At 42.4% G+C, this 24526-nt stretch overlaps 1 protein-coding gene across 2 annotated transcripts; it reads left to right on the top strand.

Moving 5' to 3' along the window:
- Positions 1-7436: 7436 nt before the first annotated feature.
- Positions 7437-23878, top strand: DHX40 (DEAH-box helicase 40). Of its 2 annotated transcripts, none has more exons than XM_056506943.1 (17): positions 7437-7716; positions 8733-8878; positions 9690-9809; positions 10905-11135; positions 11328-11394; positions 11867-11998; positions 12302-12401; positions 12704-12790; positions 13827-14009; positions 15565-15645; positions 17266-17423; positions 18487-18601; positions 18866-18974; positions 19287-19381; positions 19914-19983; positions 20460-20688; positions 22333-23878. In XM_056506943.1, exons 1-17 carry the CDS (start codon positions 7578-7580, stop codon positions 22467-22469), a joined length of 2199 nt encoding a protein of 732 aa, XP_056362918.1. In that variant the 5' UTR covers positions 7437-7577; the 3' UTR covers positions 22470-23878. The 2 variants fall into 2 exon arrangements, with proteins under 2 accessions (XP_056362918.1, XP_056362917.1); XM_056506942.1 differs by having other exon boundaries at positions 22330-23878.
- Positions 23879-24526: the final 648 nt, after the last annotated feature.

The raw sequence follows: 24526 nt of genomic DNA, 5'->3' as shown, positions 1-24526 counted from the left end.
GATCAGAAGCAGCCATTAGTGAGGATGGACAGGGATTCTTCTCCAAATAAAGGCCAATACTGAGTAATTGCAATCACTTCAAAAACTCAGTGGCTGCCCCAGCAGCCAGGGAAGCATCAAACCCTGGGGTTTAATGTGAAGGTAGATGGATGGAAAATAATTAGGTGCCTTACAGCTCCAAGCTTGTTTTTCCAATCCACATTGTCCTTCAGCCATTATATATTTAACGGGTTTGCTCTGCACTAATGGGAATGGAATTGCCAAATTCCACCCTCACTGGGGACCAGCCTTCTCCAGCTTTTGTTCTTGGGAATTAAAGGACAGAGACCAGGCTTACTGCTTTTTTTTTTTTTTTTTTCCTGAATATGCTCATTTTTATTTTTCACAAAGCTAAAAAGCTGCCTGCTTTATGGATTAGATTTTTTCCTGACATCAGACTGCTAAAAAAAAAAAAAAAAAAACAGCCAGCAAAAACTGTAACTTAATACAATAACTAAGAGAGTTAGTGCAGGGTTTTATTAGCTCCCAGCAGCTGAGGAGCATCAGAGGGTTTCTCAAACACCAGCTAACCCTCAGAACACCATTAACCATGAGTGTTTTGATAAGAATTTTATGAGGAGCAAAGAGGTGGGCCAATTTCTTCACCAATCCATGAATTTCTGTCTCCAAGTGCCTTCCCAGATTAGCTGTTAGTCACCCTGAGATACATCTGCTTCATTTAACGTTGTTATAAATCCCAGCCTTCAATTTAAGGAGCTGGGCTAGCAGTCATCATTTGCTAGTAATGGACACAAGCTGCAAAATTTGGCTTCAAAGCTCAGAGCTGTGTGGATTTAGGGTTTTAACTCACCCATAATAGAAATGAGAAACAGATGGGATTTGCAGGCTCGGTTCGGACTCCTCGCTTCTCATCAGGTCAGTGTTGTTTAAATCAAATCAGACTCTCAGATTCATGCCTGGTGCACTGATGGCACACAGACTGTCCCCAGGGCTGGAATCCTTAGAACACTGGGTATGTTCTGGATAACTTAGAAAAATAAATATTACCAAGTTCTCTAAGTGGTGTGGAATTAAAGGGAATTGGGAACATTCGTAGTCAGTGCATTTATATATCAAAGTTCTCATGTTTTTAGAAGGTCAGAACTAAGAACTGTAAGAACTATTTCTTTATCATCTAATAAGGGTTTTGTGAGACACATGGAAGGGCTGGGTTTGAGATATTCTTAGCAATTTAACACAAACAGAGCATCTTGCTTCTGTTTGTTGTAGACTCCACTCCTCGGGGCAGACCTGGCAGAATGATTCCTCAGGGATGGTTTCCAAGGGTTTCCATGGCTTCCTCCTCTACCCAGACTGAGGCTGGGCATCTTCCCTTTGGAAGCATCACTTCAGCTGAACAAATTATTAAATTCAGTAGTGAAAGAACAGGCTCAAAGTGCATTTTGCAGGAGGTGATATGAGAGTATCTGATGGTCCTGTCTGGTTTTTAACCTAACTATCATTTCAAATGGGGCTGTTCAGCATCTCAGAGCTTGTGGCAGTGTGGAACCGTCTGTGGTTTGCTCTTGTGTGCCACTCATCAGGAATTCCTTGGAAAGGAGAATTTCCTGAAAGGCTTTCACTCCTTCCTGATGACTTGTGGAGACAGTCTTAGCTGGAAAAAAACCCGGGATTTATAAAAGCACGGTGCTAAAGACTGGCAGACAGGCGTTGCCTCAAACAGCACTGCACAGCTGACACTCACCCCACGGGGCTGCCAAACCGTGGGCAAAACGCAGAGCTGCTGTTCCCAGGCTGCCTGAGCACCGCCCTGCTGCTCTGCCGGGGATGCACAGCCCCAGGATCTGATAAGAAAACACTCCCATGGTGGCAGAATTCAGTGCTGAGACAAGGGCAGCGCCTGGGGACAGGCACGGTGCTGCTGCTGGAGAATGAAAAGAGAAGCAGGGCAAATGTTCGCTCTACAAAGGCTTCCAGCCTAATGCAGGATTAGGGGTAAGAAAATGGACCACACATTAAAATTCATGAAGGAGTACGATTTAAGATCCATGAATAACAGAGCCACAATTATGCAGGATTTGGGTTGGTTTGTGTTTTTTCCAGAGCTGGTGGAAGAAGTGAAGTCATTAGCAGGACGTGTGTGGCTCTGCCCCTGCTCTGCCCTCGCTGCTGGATGCTGTGGGCACTGATGGTACCAAAGGGTTAAACAAGAGGAAATGGGAGAGGTTGGAGGTTCCCAGATAAAATTTGAGGGGGATTTTGCTCTGACAGGCTGTGTCCCAGTCGCTGGGTCTCGAGGCTGTCACTGGTCAGAAGTTTTGGTGCTTGTTTGGTCCAGACAGTTGTCTCAAGTCTGGGGGATGTGGCACTTGTCACTCTGGACACCCCCTGTGATTCCTGGAGTTTTGGTCAACTCACTCATCTCCTGGAGCTCAGCCCTGCCCTCCAAAACCAGCTGAGCCAGAGGGGTGTAAGGGATGAGTCCATTCCTGGGAGGTGTGACAGCATCTGTGGTAAAGGTAAGGAGAGTTCAAACCTGCTTTTTTATCCTTAATTAAGCTACACGAACCTCAGGTCCTTCCAAACAAGCAGTGGAAGGAAATCCCAGGTGAGCTGGACCTGCAGTAGGTGGTGAGGGCCAGGGAAGGGGAGGAAGGCAAGCCAGCTCCTCAAACTCCAGGCTTTGTTATCTAGTGCAGGAGAGCATCAAGGAGATCTGGCTGTTCTTATGACTTAGCACGAGAAAAGCTCATGCCAGGGGTTAATTCTTCATCCTGCATTCCCCTCCATGAGGACAGAGGCTGGGAAATCAGCTGCTGTTATTCCATGGTCTTAATATAGAACAAAAGAGTAGTATTTTGTCCTACATTTAACAGCTGGAGAAATAAAGCTACTTTGAGTGGCAGGAGATGCTGTCCCATGTAAGAGGGCATTTCCAGGGTAGTTTAGGATATCTGCTCATTCTACAGTCACAGAAATAGATTTAAATCACAGCCATGGTGCACTCTAATGGGAATGTGGGGCCTAAGTGAATTATTGATTGTTTTGCACATTTGCTAAGGAAGTCAGAAGAGGAAGGATGTCTAATATACAGAAATAGATTAGAAGCCTCCCATGGGCTGTAACAGAAGTGCAAGTGTGAGAAGGTCTTAAAATAGCCAACAACTTTCACTGCTGCAGGTACAAAAGGCCTTGAATCAGTGGAATACTTCAGGTGGAGATGCAGGGGGATGGATCTGCTCTGTGCCTCCTGGATTTTTTTCCCTGCTTGCTCTCAGTGTATGTGCTAAGTGCCCATAAGCTGCCTTCCTTCATCTCCTAAGGTAAGCGTGGGAAGAAAAAAATGTTCCAATTTAACATGAAAATCTCAGACACCATTTAGAGATTTAGGTATTCTCCAATCTGCCCTACCCCAGTCTCCAGGGAGACTGTTCCCATGCCATTCTGCATTTGTATTTCTGCACAGATAATTTCCCTGATCCAAGGGCTGCTTGGAGGATTGCTGGGGGAGCTTTTTTTAAACCACAGACACGGTGTAGTGGCTTTGAGTGAGCGTCACTGAATTGTTTCCAACACTCAGCTCCTCACCTGTCTGGATGGTGTGTGAGGGCTGACAGACAGATGGATGGACAGCCCGTGCTCTGTGTGAGAATGCAAACAGCTGAGCCAAAGCTTAATCCTCTCCCCAGCCTGTGACCTTTTTATTCAGGCTTGCACCTGGCAGGAGCAGCAATCATTCATGGATGTGGCCTCGGAAACAGCTGCACATCTGACACTGGAGTTAAATTTAAAAAGGGTGATGCAGACGGACATGTGAGGGGGGTAAATCGACAAAATCACTTCCTAGACCGACTTTAAAGAGAAAACAGGGCTTTAAGAATATCAGTCGAGGCCTGCAGTGAGTATTCCAGGGCTCTTCTGCTGAGTACAATGATGTTTGTGCAGAAATGTTTGCAGAACTGGGGCACAGAGACCTGAGTGTGTGACTGTGACTCACTGCAGGTCTGGGCCATGTGCAGACACAGCTCCAGAGCAGCTGGGAAGGGAATGGGGTCAGCTTTGGGGGGAGCTGGGCAGGGCTGTGTGGCCAAAAACAAGAGGATGAGCAGCTGCTGTGGCAGTTCTGTCACCCTTTGTGCCACAGCTCAGTCAGATCTGGCTGAGGAGCTTCTCAACCCCACAGCTGAGATGGGCAAGGGAACTGCAAATCCCTTCCCAGCACAAAAATATTTTATTCCACCAGAGCAATTCCCAGCTTGGATCTGGCTGGACACTGCCCACCTGCAGAACAAACCAAGCTAAACCACTGCAGATTCCTGCCAGTGCTGTATTTCCTGCAGCCTTTTTTTAGCAGAAACCTGGGAGTGCAGTTAGGAATAACCTGGCTGTCCTGGCAGAAGGCTGCACCGTAGGAATTGTTGTTTTCCATGGAGCTAAACACAAGGAAAATATATTCATTGTAGGGGAGAAAGCTAAATGTCTGATCCTATCTTCAAAAAGGAGCAATTTTTAACCAGTGGAGCAGAATTTGCAATAAAACTTGTCAATTTGTAAATGTTTGGTAGCAAGGCACTGTAAGACAGCAGATGGAGGTGTGAAAGGGGTTTGGGTTTTTTCCTGTCTAACACCTCCTTTCTCCAGCACTCTTCCTCTGTTTTAAGAATAACACTCCTTCAATAATGACTCACAGCCAGTGCCACAAAAAATCCTGGCTGTCAGGAAAACTGCTGGGTGTCTGACAGGAGTGCAGCTTGCAGGAACATTGGTTTCTTCTGTCTCTGCTGAAATCACACTTAGGGATTGCTCCTCTAGAAAGTGGCCCTACTTAGAGATTCCAGGCACAAGGCAATTACCTGTCTTTCCTTGCTGGGTGTAATTAATAGATGTGGGTTTTCTTCACAGGTACATGGCATGGACCACATTGCCCAACAGCTAGGGGATGAAAATTCCTCTCTTCTGGGAAAGATGGATAAACCCAGGGTGTAGGGACTGGAATATTCCCCACATCCTGCTAGATCCCTGCTAATCAGAAAAGAGATCCTCTGATCAGAAGGGAATAAAGACATCCTGAGGGATAATCCAGCTGGCAGAATTTGCACAGAATTTGCAGTTTTGTGGGGAGCTAAACCTCAGGAAAAGAGAAATTTGGGTCTTCCTGGATGTCACTGCCAGAGCAGCTGCAGGGAGAGGAGCACATTCCTCAGTTATTGGAGAGGGAATTCTGCTAGGATTCCTGGGTTCTTCCCCCAACTCTGCCTTTGATTTGTGGTGTGTGCAGACCCCTTAATTTGTTTCTGTTTTCCCCATCTGTGAAACCGAGATAAGATCACAGGGGAATTGTAAAGCGTGGTTCATTAATGTTTATTAGACAGAGGGAAATCCTTAAATGAACAGCATTTATTCCAGGAGGACAAAGTTCAAGACTGCAAAGGGGTTGATTAAAACCAAATCTGCTATTCCCAGGCTGGGAGGACAAAAAAAAGGAAAAAAAAAAAAAAAAGAGAGAATTGAAAAACCTTACCTAGCCCTATGTCTGCCAAAAGAAGGATGTGATTTAAATAAAATCCTGCAGACTGCAAGTGTGTGTGCATAAATGTGTGCCTATTAAAACCATTAAATACTTCTTGGTAAATACACACCAAAAAATGAAAGGAGGGTGTGTTTGAAGTTTCAAATGTGTATATGATCACCATTAATTGTAAATTACCAGTGGCAAAATGAAATAAGTAAATGGTGAGGCAATAAATATGATGTTTTCCATAAAGGGGTGTACCAACATAGAATCTATTGGCACTTTCCACTATTTGTTGTCAGATTGTTGTGGGATTTCCCAATGCCAGGTTGTTGGCAGACTAAACAATTATTTGTAGGTTAGATAAGGCTGAAGGTGGCAACTTTGGGCACTGATGGAGTGTTTTCCAAGCCTGAGTGTGTGTTCCTAGTGGGGAAATATTTCTCCCATTGTGCCAGAGGCAAAAAATGAGGAAATTTGGGATAATCAGACTCAGCAGGTGGCCTGAATTTGCTCCTGCTGTGACACCAAATTCACTGTGTGACTCTTTTCACTGACAGAGCCTAAAGGAGGGTGAAACCACAGTGTGTGAGGGGAGCAAACACGGAGCTAGGGGTAAACCACCACAAAAATCACATTTTGGGGAAAACGGGGCAGCTGGAGCGCGGCTGGTTTGTGTTCAGCGTTCAGAGCTTGCCACCTTCAGGTCTGCTGAGAATTCACAGATGGAGCTGCAGAGCCAGGACTGAAAAAACTCATTTGTTCATCACAGGCAGCTTTGGGGTTATTTATGCCCTAAAAATCAGATTTGGTACCCGGAGTGCAACAAGGCAATGATAACTGTACATTCCAGAGAAAATGGATTATTTATTTCAGCCTTGCCAAGCCATTAATCTCACACATCAGACAGCCCAACTATCAAAACTTTTTACTATTTACACATTTTAGCAAACAAAGGAATTAGTGTCACCACGAGTCACACAGTCCCCTTGTTAATTAGGATTCTATCTTCTATTAGTTACTGATTTACTTCTGATGCTAATTAGTGCCACACTGAGTCTTTCTCTTCTTTGGGGCCAGTGGGTTCCTTGGTCACAGAATTACCAGAATTACCTTTTACCCTTTTTTACCTTTTACCCACTTGGAGCTGAGTTGGGTTTGTCAGTTTTTTCCGTATTTTGGGAATTCTGCCAAATGTCCTCCCATAAATTCTGTATTCTTTGTGTCCACTACCACAGGGTATCCTTTATTTTCCACAGCTTTGTTACCCTGCCCCTAGGTCTGAGATTATTGAAGCATGTCCAGCCCTAAACTTTTTTAAAATCTTAATAAGCAATTTATCACTTAGAGCTTGTTGGCTGCTGTTTCAGACTTTGAATCTCATCTCTTGTTAATTAGTCTTGAAAGTATAAAAAGATCAAACATCAAAGAACTTTTTCTCTCTTAAGCAAGAGGTTTATCAATATTTTATTTTTGCTATGTGTACAATTGTGTTTTGTTCAGTATTGTGTAACAGCCTAATGTAACACAGTATGACACTTAGCTTAGACCTATGGAAAGAGAATATTACTCTGATTTATGACAGAATTCGAGATCGTTTCTTAGATTTTAAAACATGTGGCAAGATGTTTTCTTTCTAATCAGGGCCATTCCATCAAGACATTGTGGTAAATTTTGTCACGAAATATATCTCAGCAGCCTGATCTGGCGGGAGTTTTCGAGGTCCTTCCAACCTTTCGCATTTTGTAATTTTGTGATTTTTGCGACTTTTCCGAGTGATTCCGTTACCCTGAGGCGCCCTGAGGGCCTGAGGGGAGAGCAGGGGGGGCGTGGCCTGAGGAGGAGGCGGGAAGCGTTGGGGGCGTGGCTTAACCAGGAGGCGGGAACCTGTGTGGGCGTTGCGCGCATGCGCCGGTCGCGCGCGCGTCAACGGCGGGCGGGGGGCGCGCGCGGGGTTTCCCGCGGGGGGCGCGCGCGGGTTTTCCCGCCAGGCGCGCGCGGGGTTCCCGCCAGGCGCGCACGTGGGCGGGGCCGCAGGTGAGGCAGGTGAGCCCCGGGCCCCGCCATGGACGCGCCCGCCCTGCCCATCCGCCGCTCCCGCCGCCAGCTGGTGGAGGCCGTGCGGGAGCGGCCCTTCCTCATCGTCACCGGCGAGACGGGCAGCGGCAAAAGCACGCAGCTGCCCAGGTACCTCTACGAGGCAGGTAAAGAAACCTCCCCCCCCCGTCCGCGGGCTGCGGATTTGAGGCGCAAGCACCGGTGAACTCGTGTTGTAGTTCCCCTGTCCCCTCAGGGGTGACGCAGCTTCGGGCTGGGCTGTGGTGAGAGGTGTGGCTTGATTAAACATTTTAAATAAAAAAACTCCCCAACTGTGGCCATGTGTACATTACGTAGGTTCGTGTTATAAAGTGACCTGGAGCAGCACAACTCGGTCTGTCCCACAATCACTGGGGGTGCTCAGCCTGGAGAAGGTTCCAGGGGTGATCTTAGAGCCCGTCCCTGTACCTGAAGGAGTCTGGAGTCACAGGACACTGCCACAGAGCAGGGTTAGGTGGGATTTTGGGAAGGAATTGTGCCCTGAGAGGATGGGAAGGGCCTGGTACAGATTGCCCATAATAGAGCAGAATTAAAATGTTTCTAAAACATGGGAATTGTATACAATAGATTCAAGGGGTGGAAAGAAATGTTTGGGTCTGGTAGGCTGGGAAGGGAACTAGGCCCTTTGAGCTTTGTCTGCACTTATGTAATCATCATATGATAAATAATACAGTTGTTAAATATAATGATTGTTTGGTAATTGAATATAATTATTGTTTAATTGTAGTAAGAATAATGAGAAACGATGTAATTGAAACAAGAATCATGAGAAAGGATGTTTGGGGGAGTCCTGATGAAAATTGCAATACATGCTTGGATAAGATCAATACAATAGAACAATGTGGGTTTAATAATTAATGTATAGTTATATAATGAGAAGGGTATAAAAACATCTTGTATCCATGGGAGTCAGATTTGGGTTTGTACCCCTGATTCCCAGAACTCTTCAATAAAACCACCTGCATGTAATTATACGATAAACTTTGTGTTTCTATGCTGACACCCAGAGAACATTCCCTATCCCTGGAAGTGTCTCAGGTTGGACAAGACCTGGAGCAGCCCGAGGCAGTTCAGGTGTCCCAGGAGGGGGTGGAAGGAGATGGTGTTTGCCTTGTCCCCGCAGGCCTGGCGGAGCGCGGCGCCATCGGGGTGACGCAGCCGCGGCGCGTGGCCACCGTGTCGGTGGCACAGCGGGTGGCCGAGGAGATGGGCTGTCCCCTGGGGGCTCTGGTGGGCTACCAGGTCCGCTTCGACGACTGCACCTCCGAGGTGGGGCTCTGGGGACTGTCCTGGGGGGGGTGGCAGGGCTTTGGGACGTTGCTGTCCCAGCTCTTTGCGTCCTGTGGCTCGTTCGGGGAAGTTTTTTGGGCACCTCGCAGGTGAAACTGAAGCACTGATCTTAGAAAATCAGAATTTTTGTTACCTCGCTGAAAATGATAGAAAGGAGTAGTTATCTGAAACTTAAATAATTGATTGCCTGTCATTTCATGTTTGCTCAGCTGCATTTAAAATGGGAAAAGATGAAACTAGTGAGCAGATCCAAAGAAACATGGACAATGCAACCAGAAACCCATTCTTTGGAAAATTGGACTATCCCCAGAAATTGTATTGTCATTGATAGAAAAGGTCAAGAGTTTAGGGTGAGGAAGACTCATCTTACTTCTTCCTTTTAAGACCCTTCCCCACAAAAACGACCCCAGGCTTAATTTCAGAAGTCAATCAATACTTAATAGCTATTCAAGCTAATTACCATAGGAAGCAGGGATGGGAGGGGCTGTTATTATGAATATGTATTTGTTTGAATCCTTTGCCAATAAATAGACTCTGTGATGACCTGTGATTTTGCAGTGTGCATTAGAGGATTACCTCTAATGAATAAACACACACTTTCTAACTTTAAATTGTTAGAGAGTCTTTTGTCCATCACAGTTGAGTATTAGTATTAGACCAATCTCTTATTTTGGTAAATGTAAACATTGCCAAGCTGTGGTGTCCTGGACAAATGTGTGATCTGTGTAGAAGTGTTTGTTTTGAAATAAAAGCCCAGGCTGGCAGCTGAATGTCCAGTTGACCCTTGCAGGACACTGCCATCAGGTACATGACTGATGGGTGCCTTCTGAGGCAAATCCTCACTGACCCCCTGCTCAGCAAGTACAGCATCATCATTTTGGATGAAGCCCACGAGAGGAGCCTCAGCACTGTGAGTGCCACCTTTATCTGGTTTTTTGGGTCACTGTTTCTCCTTTTCTGTGCTTTGTTTGTACCTTTCACTTCAGCACCATCCCCCAGGGGTTTTGACTTTTTGACTGATTTTCCATGGATGTGCTTTATCCTTTTGCTGTCCTAAGAGCACAGAGCTGTTGCTTTGTTTAGTCCGTGCTGCATAAATTGAAAATAAGATGTGGCCTCTAATAGTGTTGGAGTTTTTGTGGTTGTTGCATTTAAATGCAGTTAAAACTTTGCTGGCTGTTGAATACTCTCCCTAAATTTCCAGGAGTTTGAAGCCAGAACACAAACTTCCTAGAATACTAATTTTAAAAAGAAACCAACACAAAATACACAAATAAAAGCCAAACCACCTCTCTTGCCTTAAGGCCCAATGTTTTTTAGGGTGTGTATATGACTGTGCAAAGAGATTATGGCTTTTGGGTCCATGGGAGCATCTAGACCTGAGTCCCAGAAGCTTTCCAAGGTCACCCTGACCCTTCTGTGGCCAGCAAAGGGACATTGAAGTCACTGAGACCTCAGGGGATTGTGCTGTGTGTCAGACAAGCTCCTGCTCCAGCAGACAATCTCCAAGTCCAGCTGGGAAAAGGGAAAATGCTTTCCTGAATCCCAGTTTTCCCTCAGGCAGGTGAGGGTATTGCAAATAACTGAGCTGAAGTGGTGGAAGGAGCAGAGCAGAGTAAAATAAACTGCTGAGGTGGTGGCAATAAATAAAAACAGAGGAAGGGTGCACACTGAGTCAGGGGACATAGGATGGAAAATGGGGTGAAAAACAGGTTTGAGGTAACTTGTCACAAATGACTTGACCAAGAGAGTTTAAAAATGAAAACTGAAGGAGTTTAAGTGACACTGGTGCTGCCTATAGGCTGTGAGAAGAGCTGGTTAAAAATTCATTAAACTCTAGCAACCAAAATGTCCAGGGCAAATGTATGTTTTCTTCAGAGTGCTTAGGCCTGGAGTATGTGATTTTCACTGCCTCAACAGGATAAAATAATCCAAATTCCAAGTTTGTCAGGCTCTCCTAACAAAACCAGGGTGTTGACACCAGCTGTTTCTGTTTTTCTGCTAGGATATTTTATTTGGTTTGCTGAAGAAACTGTTCCTGCAGAAGCAGCCAGCAGGCAGGAGGACAGAAATGAAGGTGGTGGTGATGTCAGCCACCCTGGAGGTGGAAAAGCTCTCAGAATTCTTTGGGCACTGCCCAGTGCTGCACATTCCAGGGAGAAGCTACCCTGTCAAGGAGATATTCTGCAACCTGCTGAGCCCCAGGGATGTGGGCAGCTCTGCCTATGTCACAGAGGTCTGCCCTGGTTTGTTTTCTCTGTGGTTTTGGGGTGATTTTTTTTGGGGGGGGAGGTTACAAGAATGAGCTGCTGTGTTGTGTTCTCAGCATCTCTGCAGGAAATAGGGGAGGATCCATTGGTATGATGAGTCCTAGAAAGAATTAAATGGGATTTCAACTGATTTTTGGCTTGTTTGTTGTTTGTTCCAGGCTGTGAAGGTCACCCTGGATGTTCACTTGAATGAACCAGAAGGTGACATCCTGGTTTTCCTCACAGGTGAGAATTTTCTTGGATACTCCAAGTGAATCATGGCATTGCCAGCAAAGCAGAAAAGCTTCCAAAGCCTGTCTGGTTTCTCCCAGAGCAGTGAGAAGGGAAAGGTGCAGATTGATGCACAAAGTCCTGTGAAATTGTAGTTTTCAGAGCATTTTAGGAATAGCCAGATTGACTCTGTGTTATCTGCATGGTTTAGTTTGTTGTTAATTCAGGGAGGAAAAATTATTTTAGCTGTAAAATCCTACATCAATGCATGGGCCAGGCCCTTAGATATCTTTTAAGGAAAATCCTTGGTGAGAGGCCCTGTGGAAAGTCTGGATGTCACCTCCTAAACCTCTCATTAATTCCTTATTTTAATGATGTCGGCAGCTCTGCATGTTGACAAAACAACATTTTTAAAAAAGATGCTGCAACCCAGGAAGGCAGAGTTGTAGCTAATGAGGTCACTGCAATGCTCTTGTGTGTCTTTCAGGCCAGAATGAGATAGAAAGAGCCTGTGATCTGCTTTTCAGGAAGGCAGAATGCATCGATTACCGGTACGAGGTGCAGGACCGGGCTGTGGAGGGGCTGCTCATCCTGCCCCTCTATGGCTCCATGTCCACAGGTCAGCACAAAATCCACTTCCTCACATCAATCCCCACTGCATAAACATTATCCTCCTCAAATTTCCTGTTTGGGTTGGGAAAAGGGTGCTAATTACCCCCTTTGTTACAATGCTGTGGTGCTTTGGGGTGGGATTTTTTCATTTTCATCATGAACTGAATCAAACTTCAGCCTTGCACAGGAGCCTCCAGTCAAAATCCAAATCCACTGGATGTGATTTCCTCAGTTAGGAAGGGGATGTTGAGTAACTGAAAGTCCAGATGACCTCACTTTTTTATTTTTTTTTTTTTTTCTGTCATTTTAGATCAACAGAAAAGGATATTTTTGCCAGCTCCCAGAGGCATCAGAAAATGTGTGGTCTCCACAAACATTGCTGCAACATCTCTGACCATTGAAGGAGTCAGGTATTGATTTCTGTCCCTCATAAAAAGCTGTAACAGAGGGAATTACCCAGAGAGGTCTGGGTTTGGAAAAACACATTTATTCTGCTACTGTTGCCTTTTTTTGGGGTGTGTAGTTAGATATTATTATTATTATTATATTAGTATAGTCTTAGAGGTGACCAATAGTTTTGAACCTAATTTGAAATCAAATCTCCTAAATAACCAGGCTCTAGGTAGAGTAAAGGTGATTTTTTTGGATGAAATCCATGTCAGTTACCTGCTGAGCTCTCTATTTTTTTACCTCTGTGGGTTGTTTTTTTCAGGTATGTGGTGGACAGTGGCTTTGTGAAGCAGTTGAATCATAATCCCCGAGTTGGTTTGGACATCCTGGAGGTGGTTCCCATCTCAAAGTAAGTTAAAAATGTCACTTGCTGCTTCTGGGAGCTGCTCTGACAATAATACTCTGTGTTGGTTGCTCTTTAAAAATATAAATAAAAAGATAGGCAGCAACCTTGAAGCCCCATGAGTTAAAACCATCTTAGTAAAAAGTGGTTCAAAACCCTTCAAAGCCACTAAAACATAAACTGGACTAAATAAAAAAAAAATCAAACTAAAAAGCAAAATACCAGAAATTAAAAAACCCAAAATAAAAGCAAGAAGCAAAGCTTTAAACAACCACCAATCATCATTTTTAAAAAGCTCATAAACAGCATAAAACCACCAATCAAAAAATCCATAATCCTGTAAACAGTAATTTTAAAATGTATAATTAAAACTGTGATAATTGATAAAAGATTTGTGTTAACCATAAAAGTATTGGGGGTTGTATAAACCAGAATATTTAGGTCTGAAGTGAAGCATGACACTAAAGAAAGGAAAAATACATGATTAAATCATTGTTTTACTGACAGTTTGCAAAACAAGGTTTTCACACAGCCCAGCAGATTCTACAAAATCAGATTTTTTTGTGTAATCAATTGCAGCCTGTCCCTGAGACCAGACTTCCCAAATTCTGCCATTCCTTATTTACCAAGACAGATGGTTATCTATGAGACTTGACAAATTGTCTAGAGACTCGTGTCATCCAGGGCTCCCACAAATGTTTTTTTGACCACCACTGCTTAGCTGGCAAAATTCTAACAAAAAAAATCACACTAATTGATGACTACAAGGAAACCATGCTATAAAAAGGAGCTGCAAACCCAAGTTTGGTGGAGCATGGAGTGGGCTCATGTTCCCCAGTGCTGCATTGCTCTATTCATATAAAATAAATCTAAATTCTGCTGAATATCAAAACTTTTTGTTTCTCATTTATAACAAAAACTAAAAACTAAACAACAAATCAGCTCCTACCCAACCATATCAATCTGCTATCCTGTTTCTCCTGCAGGAACCAGGAAGGATCAGATGTTAATTTTTTATTTTATTTTGTTTTTTTGGGGATAGGAGTGAAGCCAAGCAGCGAGCTGGCCGTGCTGGCAGGACATCAGCAGGGAAAAGTTTTGGGTTGTACAGCAGGGAGTTCTGGGAGCAGTGCATGCCTGAGCACACCCTGCCAGAGATCAGGAGGAGCAGCCTGACCTCTGTCATCCTCACCTTGAAATGCCTCTCCGTGCACGACGTCATCAGGTGAATTCCCATCGCTCCCAAACTGACTTAAAATTCTTAAAATACTGATTTTTTAATACCTTAAAATCCTTAAAATACTGATTTTTTAAAATACTTACAGTTCTTAAAATCCTCATTATTTAATACCTTAAAATTCTTAAAATACTGATTTTTTAAAATACTGACAATTCTTAAAATACTGATTTTTTAATACCTTAAAATCCTTAAGATCCTTAAAATCCTTAAAATTCTGGGTTTTATACCTTTAAATACTTAAAATACTTAAAATACTTAAAATACTGATTTTTTTTTAAAATACGTAAAATACTGATTTTTTTAATGCCTTCAAATCCGTAAAATCCTTAAAATCCTGGGTTTTATACCTTTAAATACTTAAAATTCTTAAAATACTGATTTTTTTAAATACTTAAAATACTGATTTTTTTAATGCCTTCAAATCCTTAAAATCCTGGGTTTTATACTTTTAAATACTTAAAATTCTTAAAATATTGATTTTTTTATACCTTTAAATACTTAAAATCCCTTAAAATACTGATTTTTTTAAAAATACTTAAAATACTGATTTTTTTAATGCCTTCAAATCCTTAAAATCCTGGGTTTTATACTTTTAAATACTTAAAACTCTTAAATACTGATTTTTTTAAATACTTACAATTCTTAAAATACTGATTTTTTAAAATACTTACAGTTCTTAAAATACTGATTTTTTTTAATACCTTAAAATCCTTAAAATTCTTTAAATGCTGATTTTTTTTAAATACTTAAAATGCTGATTTTTTTTAATGCCTTCAAATCCTTAAAATCCTGGGTTTTATACCTTTAAATACTTAAAATTCTTAAATACTGATTTTTTAAAATACTTACGATTCTTAAAATATTGGCTTTTTAATACCTTAAAATCCTTAAAATCCTTAAAATTCTGGGTTTTATACCTTTAAATACTTAAAATTCTTAAAATACTGATTTTTTAAAATACTTACAATTCTTAAAATATTGATTTTTTTTTTAATACCTTAAGATCTTTAAAATCCTTAAAATCCTGGGTTTTATACCTTTAAATACTTAAAATCCTTAAAATACTGATTTTTAAAAAATACTTTAAAAAATTCTTAAAATACTGATTTTTTTTATACATTTAAATACTTAAGCTCTTTTAAATACTGGTTTTTATCTTAAAATATTACTTTTTATGCCTTTAAATACATTGTACATTTAAATACCTAAAACCAAAATATTGGTTTTTATACCTTTAAATACTTTAAATTCTTAAAATACTGGGTTTTTAATACATTTAAATACTTAAAATCCTGGGTTTTATGCGTTTAAATACTTAAAATCCTTAAAATACTGGTTTTATACCTTTAAATACTTAAAATTCTTAAAATACTGTTTTTTATACCTTTAAATACTTAAAAGCCTTAAAACACTGGTTAAATCCTTAAAATACTGATCTTTTATACCTGTAAATAATTAAAATGCTGAGTTTTTTTTTTTTTTAATTTTTTTTTTTTTTTTTTTTTTTTTTTTTTTGTATCTGCTCCATTTTTAACCACAGATTTCCCTATTTGGACCCCCCTGAAGAAAGACACATTTTGGAAGCTCTGAAGGAACTTTACCAGTGCAGTGCTATTGACAGGTAAAATCCAAAGGGGTTTTAGCACTACAAGAATTTCAAATCTAAAATTTAAGTTTTGGTGGTTTGTGTAGCCACTACAAGAATTTCAAATCTTGAAATTCAAATCTTGAAAAACAAAGCTTAAAGCTGGGTTTTTGTGTAGTCACTACAAGAATTTCAAATCTTGAAATTCAAATCTTGAAATTCAAATCTTGAAATTCAAATCTTGAAAAACAAAGCTTAAAGCTGGGTTTTTGTGTAGTCACTACAAGAATTTCAAATCTTGAAATTCAAATCTTGAAATTCAAATCTTGAAATTCAAATCTTGAAATTCAAATCTTGAAATTCAAATCTTGAAAAACAAATCTTGAAATTCAAATCTTAAAAAACAAATCTTGAAATTCAAATCTTGAAAAACAAAGCTTAAAGCTGGGTTTTTGTGTAGTCACTACAAGAATTTCAAATCTTGAAATTCAAATCTTGAATTTCAAATCTTGAAATTCAAATCTTGAAATTCAAATCTTGAAAAACAAAGCTTAAAACTGGATTTTTGTGTTGTCACTACAAGAATTTCAAATCTTGAAATTCAAATCTTGAAATTCAAATCTTGAAAAACAAAGCTTAAAACTGGATTTTTGTGTTGCCACTACAAGAATTTCAAATCTAAAGTTTAAGCTGGAGTTTTATGTAGTCACTACAATAATTTGAAATCTAAGGCTTAAGTTGGTGTTTTCTGTAGTGACTACAAGAATTTTAAATCTAAAGTTGATGTTTTGTGTAGTCACTACAAGAATTTTAAATCTAAAGTTGGTGTTCTGTGTAGTCACTACAAGAATTTCAAATCTAAAGCTTAAGTTGGTGTTTTCTGTAGTGACTACAAGAATTTAAAATCTAAAGTTGGTGTTTTGTGTAGTCACTACAATAATTTCAAATCTAAAACTTAAGTTGATGTTTTGTGTAGTCACTACAATAATTTCAAATCTAAAACTTAAGTTGGTGTTTTGTGTAGTCACTACAATAATTTCAAATCTAAAACTTAAGTTGATGTTTTGTGTAGTCACAATAATTTCAAATCTAAAGCTCAAGCTGGTGTCTTGTGTGGACTAAAGGATTTTCCTCCCACCTCCAGCAGCAAAATGAGTTTCTTTATTTAAACTTCCAGGAAGTTCTCTGGGGTTTAATGTGCTGTCTACAAAAACAGGGGTAGGGCACAGTTTGGGGCTTGGGAGATAGAATCAGGTTCTCACATTGTGCTGGAGTTCCTAAGTGATCTCAGCCAGGTTTCCTCAGCTCTGCAGTGGCTGGGGCAGATCCCAGGCTGGAGCTCAGCCTCTGGCTGGGAGGTCCATCCAAGAGCTCAAGAAGGAAGTGAGATTTTATCCTAAGCTTCCAGGAATTCTTCTTGTAAATAAATAAAAAATAAAAGCTGGCTGTGCCTGCCATGGAGCAGACACAAGCAAGCTGAAGAAATGTGGGTTATTTTATTGCTGGTGACACTTCTCCATGTCCTCAGCTCCTGTGTGGGCACTCAGTCCAGAGGGAAGAGCTTCTTAGTCAATTCACATTTCAGCATCATTTCATTAAATCTGGTATTTATATATATATATATATATTTATTTTTTTTTTTTTTCCTGGTATCAGGAGAGGCCATGTGACCAGACTGGGAGAATTCCTGGTGCAGTTTCCCCTCCCTCCCAACCTGTCCTGTGCTGTGATAAAAGCTGCTTCCCTGGACTGTGAGGATCTCCTGCTTCCCATTGCAGCCATGCTGTCTGTGGAAAACGTCTTCATCCGCCCAGGTGGGGACTCCTCTCCCAAAAAAAACCTTTCCAAGGTTTGGAATCAGGGCACTCTGCATGCCAGGAACTGGACAGCAGCAGTTGCAGAGGATTCAGAGCAGCAGGGATTGGGTTGTGTCACCTCTGGATTATCTTTTCTGTTTAACCAAAAAGATTATTGGGTTTCTGTGAGAGGCTTGACATGGCACTGCCTCGTTTCCAGTGGTTTTCCAAGTGGAAAATGTAATTTTGCTGTGGTTCCAGGCTAGAGCTGAGCTCAGACTTTCACCTGAGTGTGTCCCCTCCTGCTGCCCTGCTGCTCTCCCTTTGCTTTCCCACCCTCTGTGCCCTTGTTTTTTGCCTGTCACCCTCCAGGAGCTCTGCATGAGGAGGCACACACAGATCCCCATCCTCCAGGGATTTTTTTCCAGTTCCAGATGTGTGGGATGAGGCCTCCCTGCTTCATCCTTTTTACTTTTAGTACCCACAAAGTTCTGGCAGCCCCTACAGCAGCAGCAGTTCCAGTGGCCTTGCAGTCCTGCCTCCCTCTCCCAAGGAGAATAGCAGGAGGAGAAATCCTCTGGGTGATTAAAACCTGAAATAACACTTTGGAAATGTTGTTTTTACCCAGTTTGATGAAGGTGAATTCCTACTAATCCACTGTTTTTTATCTTTATTTATTTTAAGATCTCCACTGGACAGAGCTGAGTTCAGTAGATAAGAGGGTGCTGTGGTGGGGTGGGTTCAACAGTCTTTTTTTTCCTCTCACTTGATCCCTGTGAGCTGTTTGTTTATTCCTTTATCTTTCTGTGTCAGCCTCTGGATGGATTGTGAGTGAGAAATACTTTCTGTGAGACTGGAATTCTTCATCCCTGGTGCTGACTGATGAGATTATTCATAGATCTAATAACATCTATGTGCTCTTGTTCAGCAATAGTGGAAGGAGGAAAAACTGTAAATGCAGCTGTAGAAGGAGAGACAAATGTAAAAATAACAGGAATAGAGAGCCAAGGCTGCCAGACACACACAATCAGAAAATTAGGTATGATAAATAAAAATGACTTTAATATAACTTATTCCTCAGGTGATCCTCAGAAGCAAAAGGAGGCTGAGCTTCAACACCAGGAACTTGCCTCACAAGTGGGAGGATGCAATGACTTTGCAACCCTCTTAAATATTTTTGAACAGTGCAAAGCAAGGTATGAAATTCTGATTTTGCATTGCTCATAACTCCCAGTTTTTAGATGTGCTGCAGGTACACATCTGTGTGCTCATTCCTAATTTCAGATTTATTCCTTTTTGTGAGCTGTAATTTCCATCCAGACACTTTTTATTTAGCTCAATAAATATTTGCCTGTGTAGGTTGTTGCCTTTGTATGACCACAACAATAAAATAGAGGCAAGTTTCTTTGCAAACAGCTTACAAAGGGCTTCTTTATAATTCAAATAATTCCTGTTCTCAGCAAGTCTCCTTCAGCCTGGTGCAAGGAATACTGGATCCATTGGAGAGCTGTGAAATCTGCTTTTAGTGTGGAAAGACAGTTGAGGGAAATAACAACTAAACTGAAACAGGTAAAAAAAATAGAATTTCTGGATATGTTTGAGCTGTATAAACTACTGTTTGAGAGATGTGGTGGATGCTGAGCCTTTGCCAGATGGCTGCTGCCTTTCTCCAGCAGAAACTAAACCACTTAAAGATTTTTGTAGAGCACTCTTGTTTGTGTAACTCATTGATGGTGATGGGGAACAAGGAGAGTTTTTCTCCTTTCCTCATGGTTTTTGTACAGAGAGAAACCCAGAGTTTAAAATCCGTGGGATGGAGGGGGTTTAACTGCTTTTCCTTGAAGAAAGATCCTGATGCATGTTGCTTTTTTTTTGCCCCAGCTGCCAGACTTCCCTAAAGAAACATTTGAAGGCTCCAGAACTGAAATCCTGAGGAGATGCCTGTGTGCAGGATACTTCATCAACGTTGCTAGGAGGTAAGGAATGAAGTTTGGAGAACTGAATGGAAAAGAAACTATGCAAATTATTTAAAAGTGTGGTTGTATGTTGGTAAAAGTAGCAAAGTAGTAACTGCAGGGGCAGGAACCTCTGCTTTTGACTGGCTGCACTATTCCAAGGGTTTCACAGCTTCCCAGGAATGTCATTTTTCTGTCTGTGAATTGACCTCAGCAGCTGGTGAGTGGTTCCAGATATTCAGCTAAAGGGCTTGGAAATCTCCAGTTCTCACATCTCTGAAGGGCATCACTCCCAAACCCAGTTGTAATTGTGGTGTTACACCTGCAGTGCTGCTATGGTAAATTAGATGTATTGTTTAAAAGGTTTTTACAGCTTAACTCTGGAAGCACCTTCCTCTAGGAAGATATTTGAGATCTTTTTTCTCTGCTGCTAATGATTTGTTTAGTTCAGTGTTGCTATCTAATCACAGCAAAGTGTGTTTTGTTGTGTTGTTGTTGGATTTTTTTTTTAATTTCCTTTTTTCAGATTTATTTTTTTAAATATTTTTTTCAGATCTGCAGCCAGGACATTCTGCACCATGGATGGACATGGCAGCATAGTCTACATCCACCCTTCATCCACAGTGAGTATCTGCTGATGAAGCAGAAAAGCATCTCTAAAAGAGTAATGGGCCAGTCCCTGAACTCTCCCTGGTGTTTGCTTTGTGCTCTGCTGCAGAGTTCATTTTGAGAGTGGGGCAGAGCCTCACTTCTTCAGCCTTGGGAAATGTTTGGTTTATGGGATGTGACCCAGGCTGGACTTTCTCTCTGGCTCTTTGGGTCTCATAGGCAATTTCAAATCTAGAAATTCATGATAGCACCCCCTCACCTGTGCTCTGCTGCAGTTTATTTTGAGAGTGGGGCAGAGCCTCACTTCTTCAGCCTTGGGAAATGTTTGGTTTATGGGATGTGACCCAGGCTGGACTTTCTCTCTGGCTCTTCGGCCGATTTAAAATCTGAAAATTCAGGATAACCCCCCCAGCACCCGAATCCCTGAATTCTGCAGGAGGTGGGGCTCTGCAAACCAAACCAGCTGTGAGACCACCTTTGGATTTTCCAGCTGTACAACCAGGAGACCCTGCTGGAGTGGATCATCTTCCACGAGGTGGCCGTCACCTCCAAGATCTACGTGCGCACCGTGTGCCCCGTGCGCTACGAGTGGCTCCGGGAGCTGCTGCCCAGGCTGCACCAGCTGGATGCCCACGAGCTCAGCTCTGTGGCCAGGGAAGAGGTGACTGAGGAGGAAATAACCAGGTGGGAGCAGAGGGAGGAGCTGAAAAGGCAGTGTGGTAAGCACAGTGCTCATCACTCCCTGTGTGTTGTTTTATCTCCTGTTATTATGTCACACTCTGGGCTGGAAAGTGTTAATTTGTTTGGGGTGTGTGTGTGGTTCTGGTTGTTTTATTCTCCTCACAGCTCTGCAATCCTTGTTTTCTGTCCCAGCAGTGTGAATTGTGCTGTTTGCTTGTTGCTTCTTGCCACGCTCCCCCTCCTTTTGGTTTCTTAGGGCAGAGCTTGAACAGAGTTGAATAAAAGTATTTTGAGGCTGGTTATTTAAATTTGTGAAGGGTATTTAGCCATTGATGCCTAAAGAATTCTGCCCTGGGAGAAATTCTAAGAGCTATGAAACAGACAGAAGGAAAAAAAAAATCCAGAAACCTCACCCAGCAATAGACACAGAAGAAAAATTCTCATATTTTGGTGAGAATTCATTCATTCATTCTGACAATGAATTTAATGCCATATGTTTAAATAGTCAGTTTTAATTAGAGCTGGTGCCTGCTAACTGATCTGGCTGCCTCACATTCTTGGGATTCTCCTGTCAGCAGGTTCCTAAAGCAGACAAGTATTCAAAGGGCCTCTACTCCTGAGCTGACCCTTCCAACACATCAATTTATTGTACTGTAAATACAGATTCTCTTCCATTTCCTTAACAATGGGAAAAATGCAGACTTGTGCTTAGACCAGCATCTCTTTCTGCCCTGCATTATTGTATAAACCCACCATTTTATACATGAATTTCATTTGGTTATAAATAATGCAGAAGAGCCTCATCAATTTATCAGAAGGAAACATTCTCTGTGTCCCCCTTCACATTATGACTTCATCAGGCAATTGCCAATTAATTGGAGTTTGATATTGACCTTAAAGATGAATTTCTAGGACCTTCATGAAAATAGATGGCTTGAATAGCTGACAAGACATAATAATTAAAAATATTTTAACAGTGGATGTTGATTAAAGCTCCTTTTTCTTATCACAGAGCCTGGTGCCCAGCCCCCAGGACCAGGCTGCAGTAGCTGCTTCACTCACACACATTTTAAGCTCTCAGAACCTTTGATTTTATTTTTTTTCTTCTGTTATTTTAGACTGAAAATATTTTCTGCTTCTCTTGTGAGAAGCAGTCCCAAGGTCTCAGTGCTGTGGGGAAATGTGCATTTCTAATGGTGGCTGATCTGCAATATTGACTTTTCCCTCTCCCTTATCTGCATGTTTTCCTCTCCCTTCCTCCTCCTCCGGAAATTTTTTTAAAGATAGTTTATCCTAATGTTTTTTCCTGTCCTGTCTTGCCTAAACCTGAGTTTGGGATGTGCAATTCAGAGGAGAAATGAGTGTGTAGAATACAGGCTGCATTTTTCTGCTAAAATAAAAACCAGGATTCAGGAATGAGATGAGCCCAGCTGCAAATATTGACATGGGAGCTAAGGCATGAATTTATTTGAAATTTTTTTTTTTTCCCCTCCCTGCTGTGGTGCAGTCTGTCCTCTCTGGAAGTCATTCAAGTGGCTGCCTGGGACTTGAAGGGAAAAAAAAAAAAAAAGAGATTTTGTTGGGGTTTTTTTGATATTTAACATGTAGGAGGATTTGTAATGCTGGGGGCAGGGAGGGTTTTGACACAGAGTTTATTTTTTTCTCTCCTCTCTCCCCAGAAGGAGTCACAGACAGCTCTGCAAGGAAGATGGAGAGGAGGAATGATGAGCAATCCATCCAGGATGCCCGAGCTCGGTACCTGGAGAGGAAGCAGCAAAGAGCTCAGGGTTTGAGTGGCCCAGAGAAGGAAATGGGGTAACTCTGCTCCCCCTGCCAGGGCAGCTTGTGCAGCTCTGGGGGTGTTTCAAAATGCCAGAGGGCTGACAGGAGTGCAGGGAAACTTCTGCTTTGTGGTCAGTGTGAGAGAGAGCAGTCAGAGGGGACAAACACAGCCTTCCCTCTGCTGCATCCAGCAGGGAAAACTTCCCAAGCTGAGCTGAGTTGCTGCAGTGGCAACAATTTAGTGGCCTCAGCTGTGGCTGAAGCGCTGATACCAAGTGTGGTGCCAATTCTCTGGCATTTATTTGAATTACAGATGATTTCTCCAAGGTCAGTTGGGGTTTATTTTTATAGGGGGTGGAACTGTTAAGTTTTTTACTCATTTTATTCTGCCTGATGGTGGTCATACAGTCTTCATGCTCAGGAAAATATGCAGGAAGGGCATTTTTAATGGATTAAATCCAAAGGCACATTTCCCACCTGCATTCTGTGTTGTTCCTGCCACGTGCTGTGCTGAACCAGGTACACACAAGGAAATAAAAAGTGTTTTTCCTTGAGCATCTGAAAGAGCAAGGAGCTGTGATGCTTTGTCATCATAAAGTTTTCTTCTCAATAAAGAAATCCTGTTTTATCACCATAACAATCCTAAAACGCTCCAGGGCTCGAGTGAGGAGTTTATATAAGAATTTCCAAATAATTGGAAGAACTTGCTGTGATTTTTCCTGCCTCAGCTGTGTGCTCTGTGTCACCCTGGGCACTGGTTCAAGTGGTGTTGTAGCCTGAATAAAACACTCAGCATTTCACCTCTGCCTCACCTCAAGCATTCCAGCACTGCCCAGGATCCTAAAGCCTCCAAAACTTTAGGATTTTTATTTTAAATATCACAATATTATTGCTTATAAAGAAAGTGCTGGATCTGCTAATTGTTCTTCCTCCTGTGATTGATGGGAAAGGGTTTTGTTCTTCCAGGCTCTGCTTTGGAGCAGCAGCACTTGGGCTTGACTCATCCTCTGCTCTCAATTTTGCTGTTAAATTTGATTTATATTTGCAGTGTCATGGCCCCTCATGAGTCAAATGCCATCTGCACCACCCAGTGGGCCTGAAATGAGTACACAGAATGCCCACTGTTCCTTGGGGCCATAAATCACTGGGCAGATCCTAATGCTTCCTGATTTTTTAATTTTTTTTTTTTTTTTTTTTTTTTTTTTTTTTTTACTTCATAGCAAGAAGTGAGGGATTTTCCCCACCCCCTGTGTTCCAGGGCTTCTCAGAGGTTTGGAGATGGGGAATTTAAGACAAAGTAAAAATTATTAAAAAAAAAATAAAAATCAGCCATCCCAAGTGTAACAGCACACACAGCTGCATCCATCCCAGAAAAAGGGTTAAGTTTTTACCTGTTTTACGTGCTGGAGTTAAAGTGTAAGTTAATAAAACACAGAGGGAAACGTGGAGCTCTGTTAGTTTATTGTACTCATTAACAGGGAGCCTGGGAAGAGTCGTGGGGAGAATCCCTGGGGGGTGAGGGAGTGACAGAGGGGACAGGGACAGTGGGGGAGAGGAATCCATGGGATCCTGGTGACAGGGACAGCCTGGGATGGGAAACATCGGATCCTGGTGACAGGGACATCCCTGTCCCCTCAGAGTCCTCAAGGGGGGTGAATTCCTCCTATCCCAGTGACAGGGACATCCCTGTCCCCTCAGAGTCCTCAAGGGGGGTGAATTCCTCCCATCCCAGTGACAAGGACATCCCTGTCCCCTCAGAGTCCCCAAGGGGGGCAGATCCCTCCTATCCCAGTGACAGGGACATCCCTGTCCCCTCAGAGTCCTCAAGGGGGGTGAATTCCTCCTATCCCAGTGACGGGGACATCCCTGTCCCCTCAGTATCCCCAAAGGGGGCCGATCCCGGACATCCCTGTCCCCTCAGTGTCCCCAAGGGGGCCGATCCCTCCCATCCCGGTGGCAGAGGGGGTTGGTCCGGGGGTTCCCGGGGTGTCTCTCGGTGTCCCCCCGGTGTCACCTTGCCCGGCCGCGCCGCCCCGCCCCACGTGACCGCGCGCGCGCGGGCCGGAAGTGACGCCTCGGCCCTCGGTCGCATGA

Source organism: Oenanthe melanoleuca, chromosome 19 (genome assembly GCF_029582105.1).
Source record: "Oenanthe melanoleuca isolate GR-GAL-2019-014 chromosome 19, OMel1.0, whole genome shotgun sequence".
Classification (NCBI taxonomy): Eukaryota; Metazoa; Chordata; class Aves; order Passeriformes; family Muscicapidae; genus Oenanthe; species Oenanthe melanoleuca.
The sequence above is the reverse complement of the archived record's forward strand: the minus strand, read 5'-3'. Positions and strand labels throughout refer to the sequence as shown.

What these genes read in the sequence shown, in the direction of transcription:
- DHX40 (XM_056506942.1), top strand. Translation starts at nt 7,578, where the DNA reads ATGGACGCGCCCGCCCTGCCCATCCGCCGCTCCCGCCGCCAGCTGGTG. An exon ending in GAGGTGGTTCCCATCTCAAA is followed by an intron (nt 12,791 to 13,826) that starts GTAAGTTAAAAA and finishes TTTTGGGGATAG; the next exon opens with GAGTGAAGCCAAGCAGCGAG. An exon ending in TAACAACTAAACTGAAACAG is followed by an intron (nt 18,975 to 19,286) that starts GTAAAAAAAATA and finishes TTTTTGCCCCAG; the next exon opens with CTGCCAGACTTCCCTAAAGA.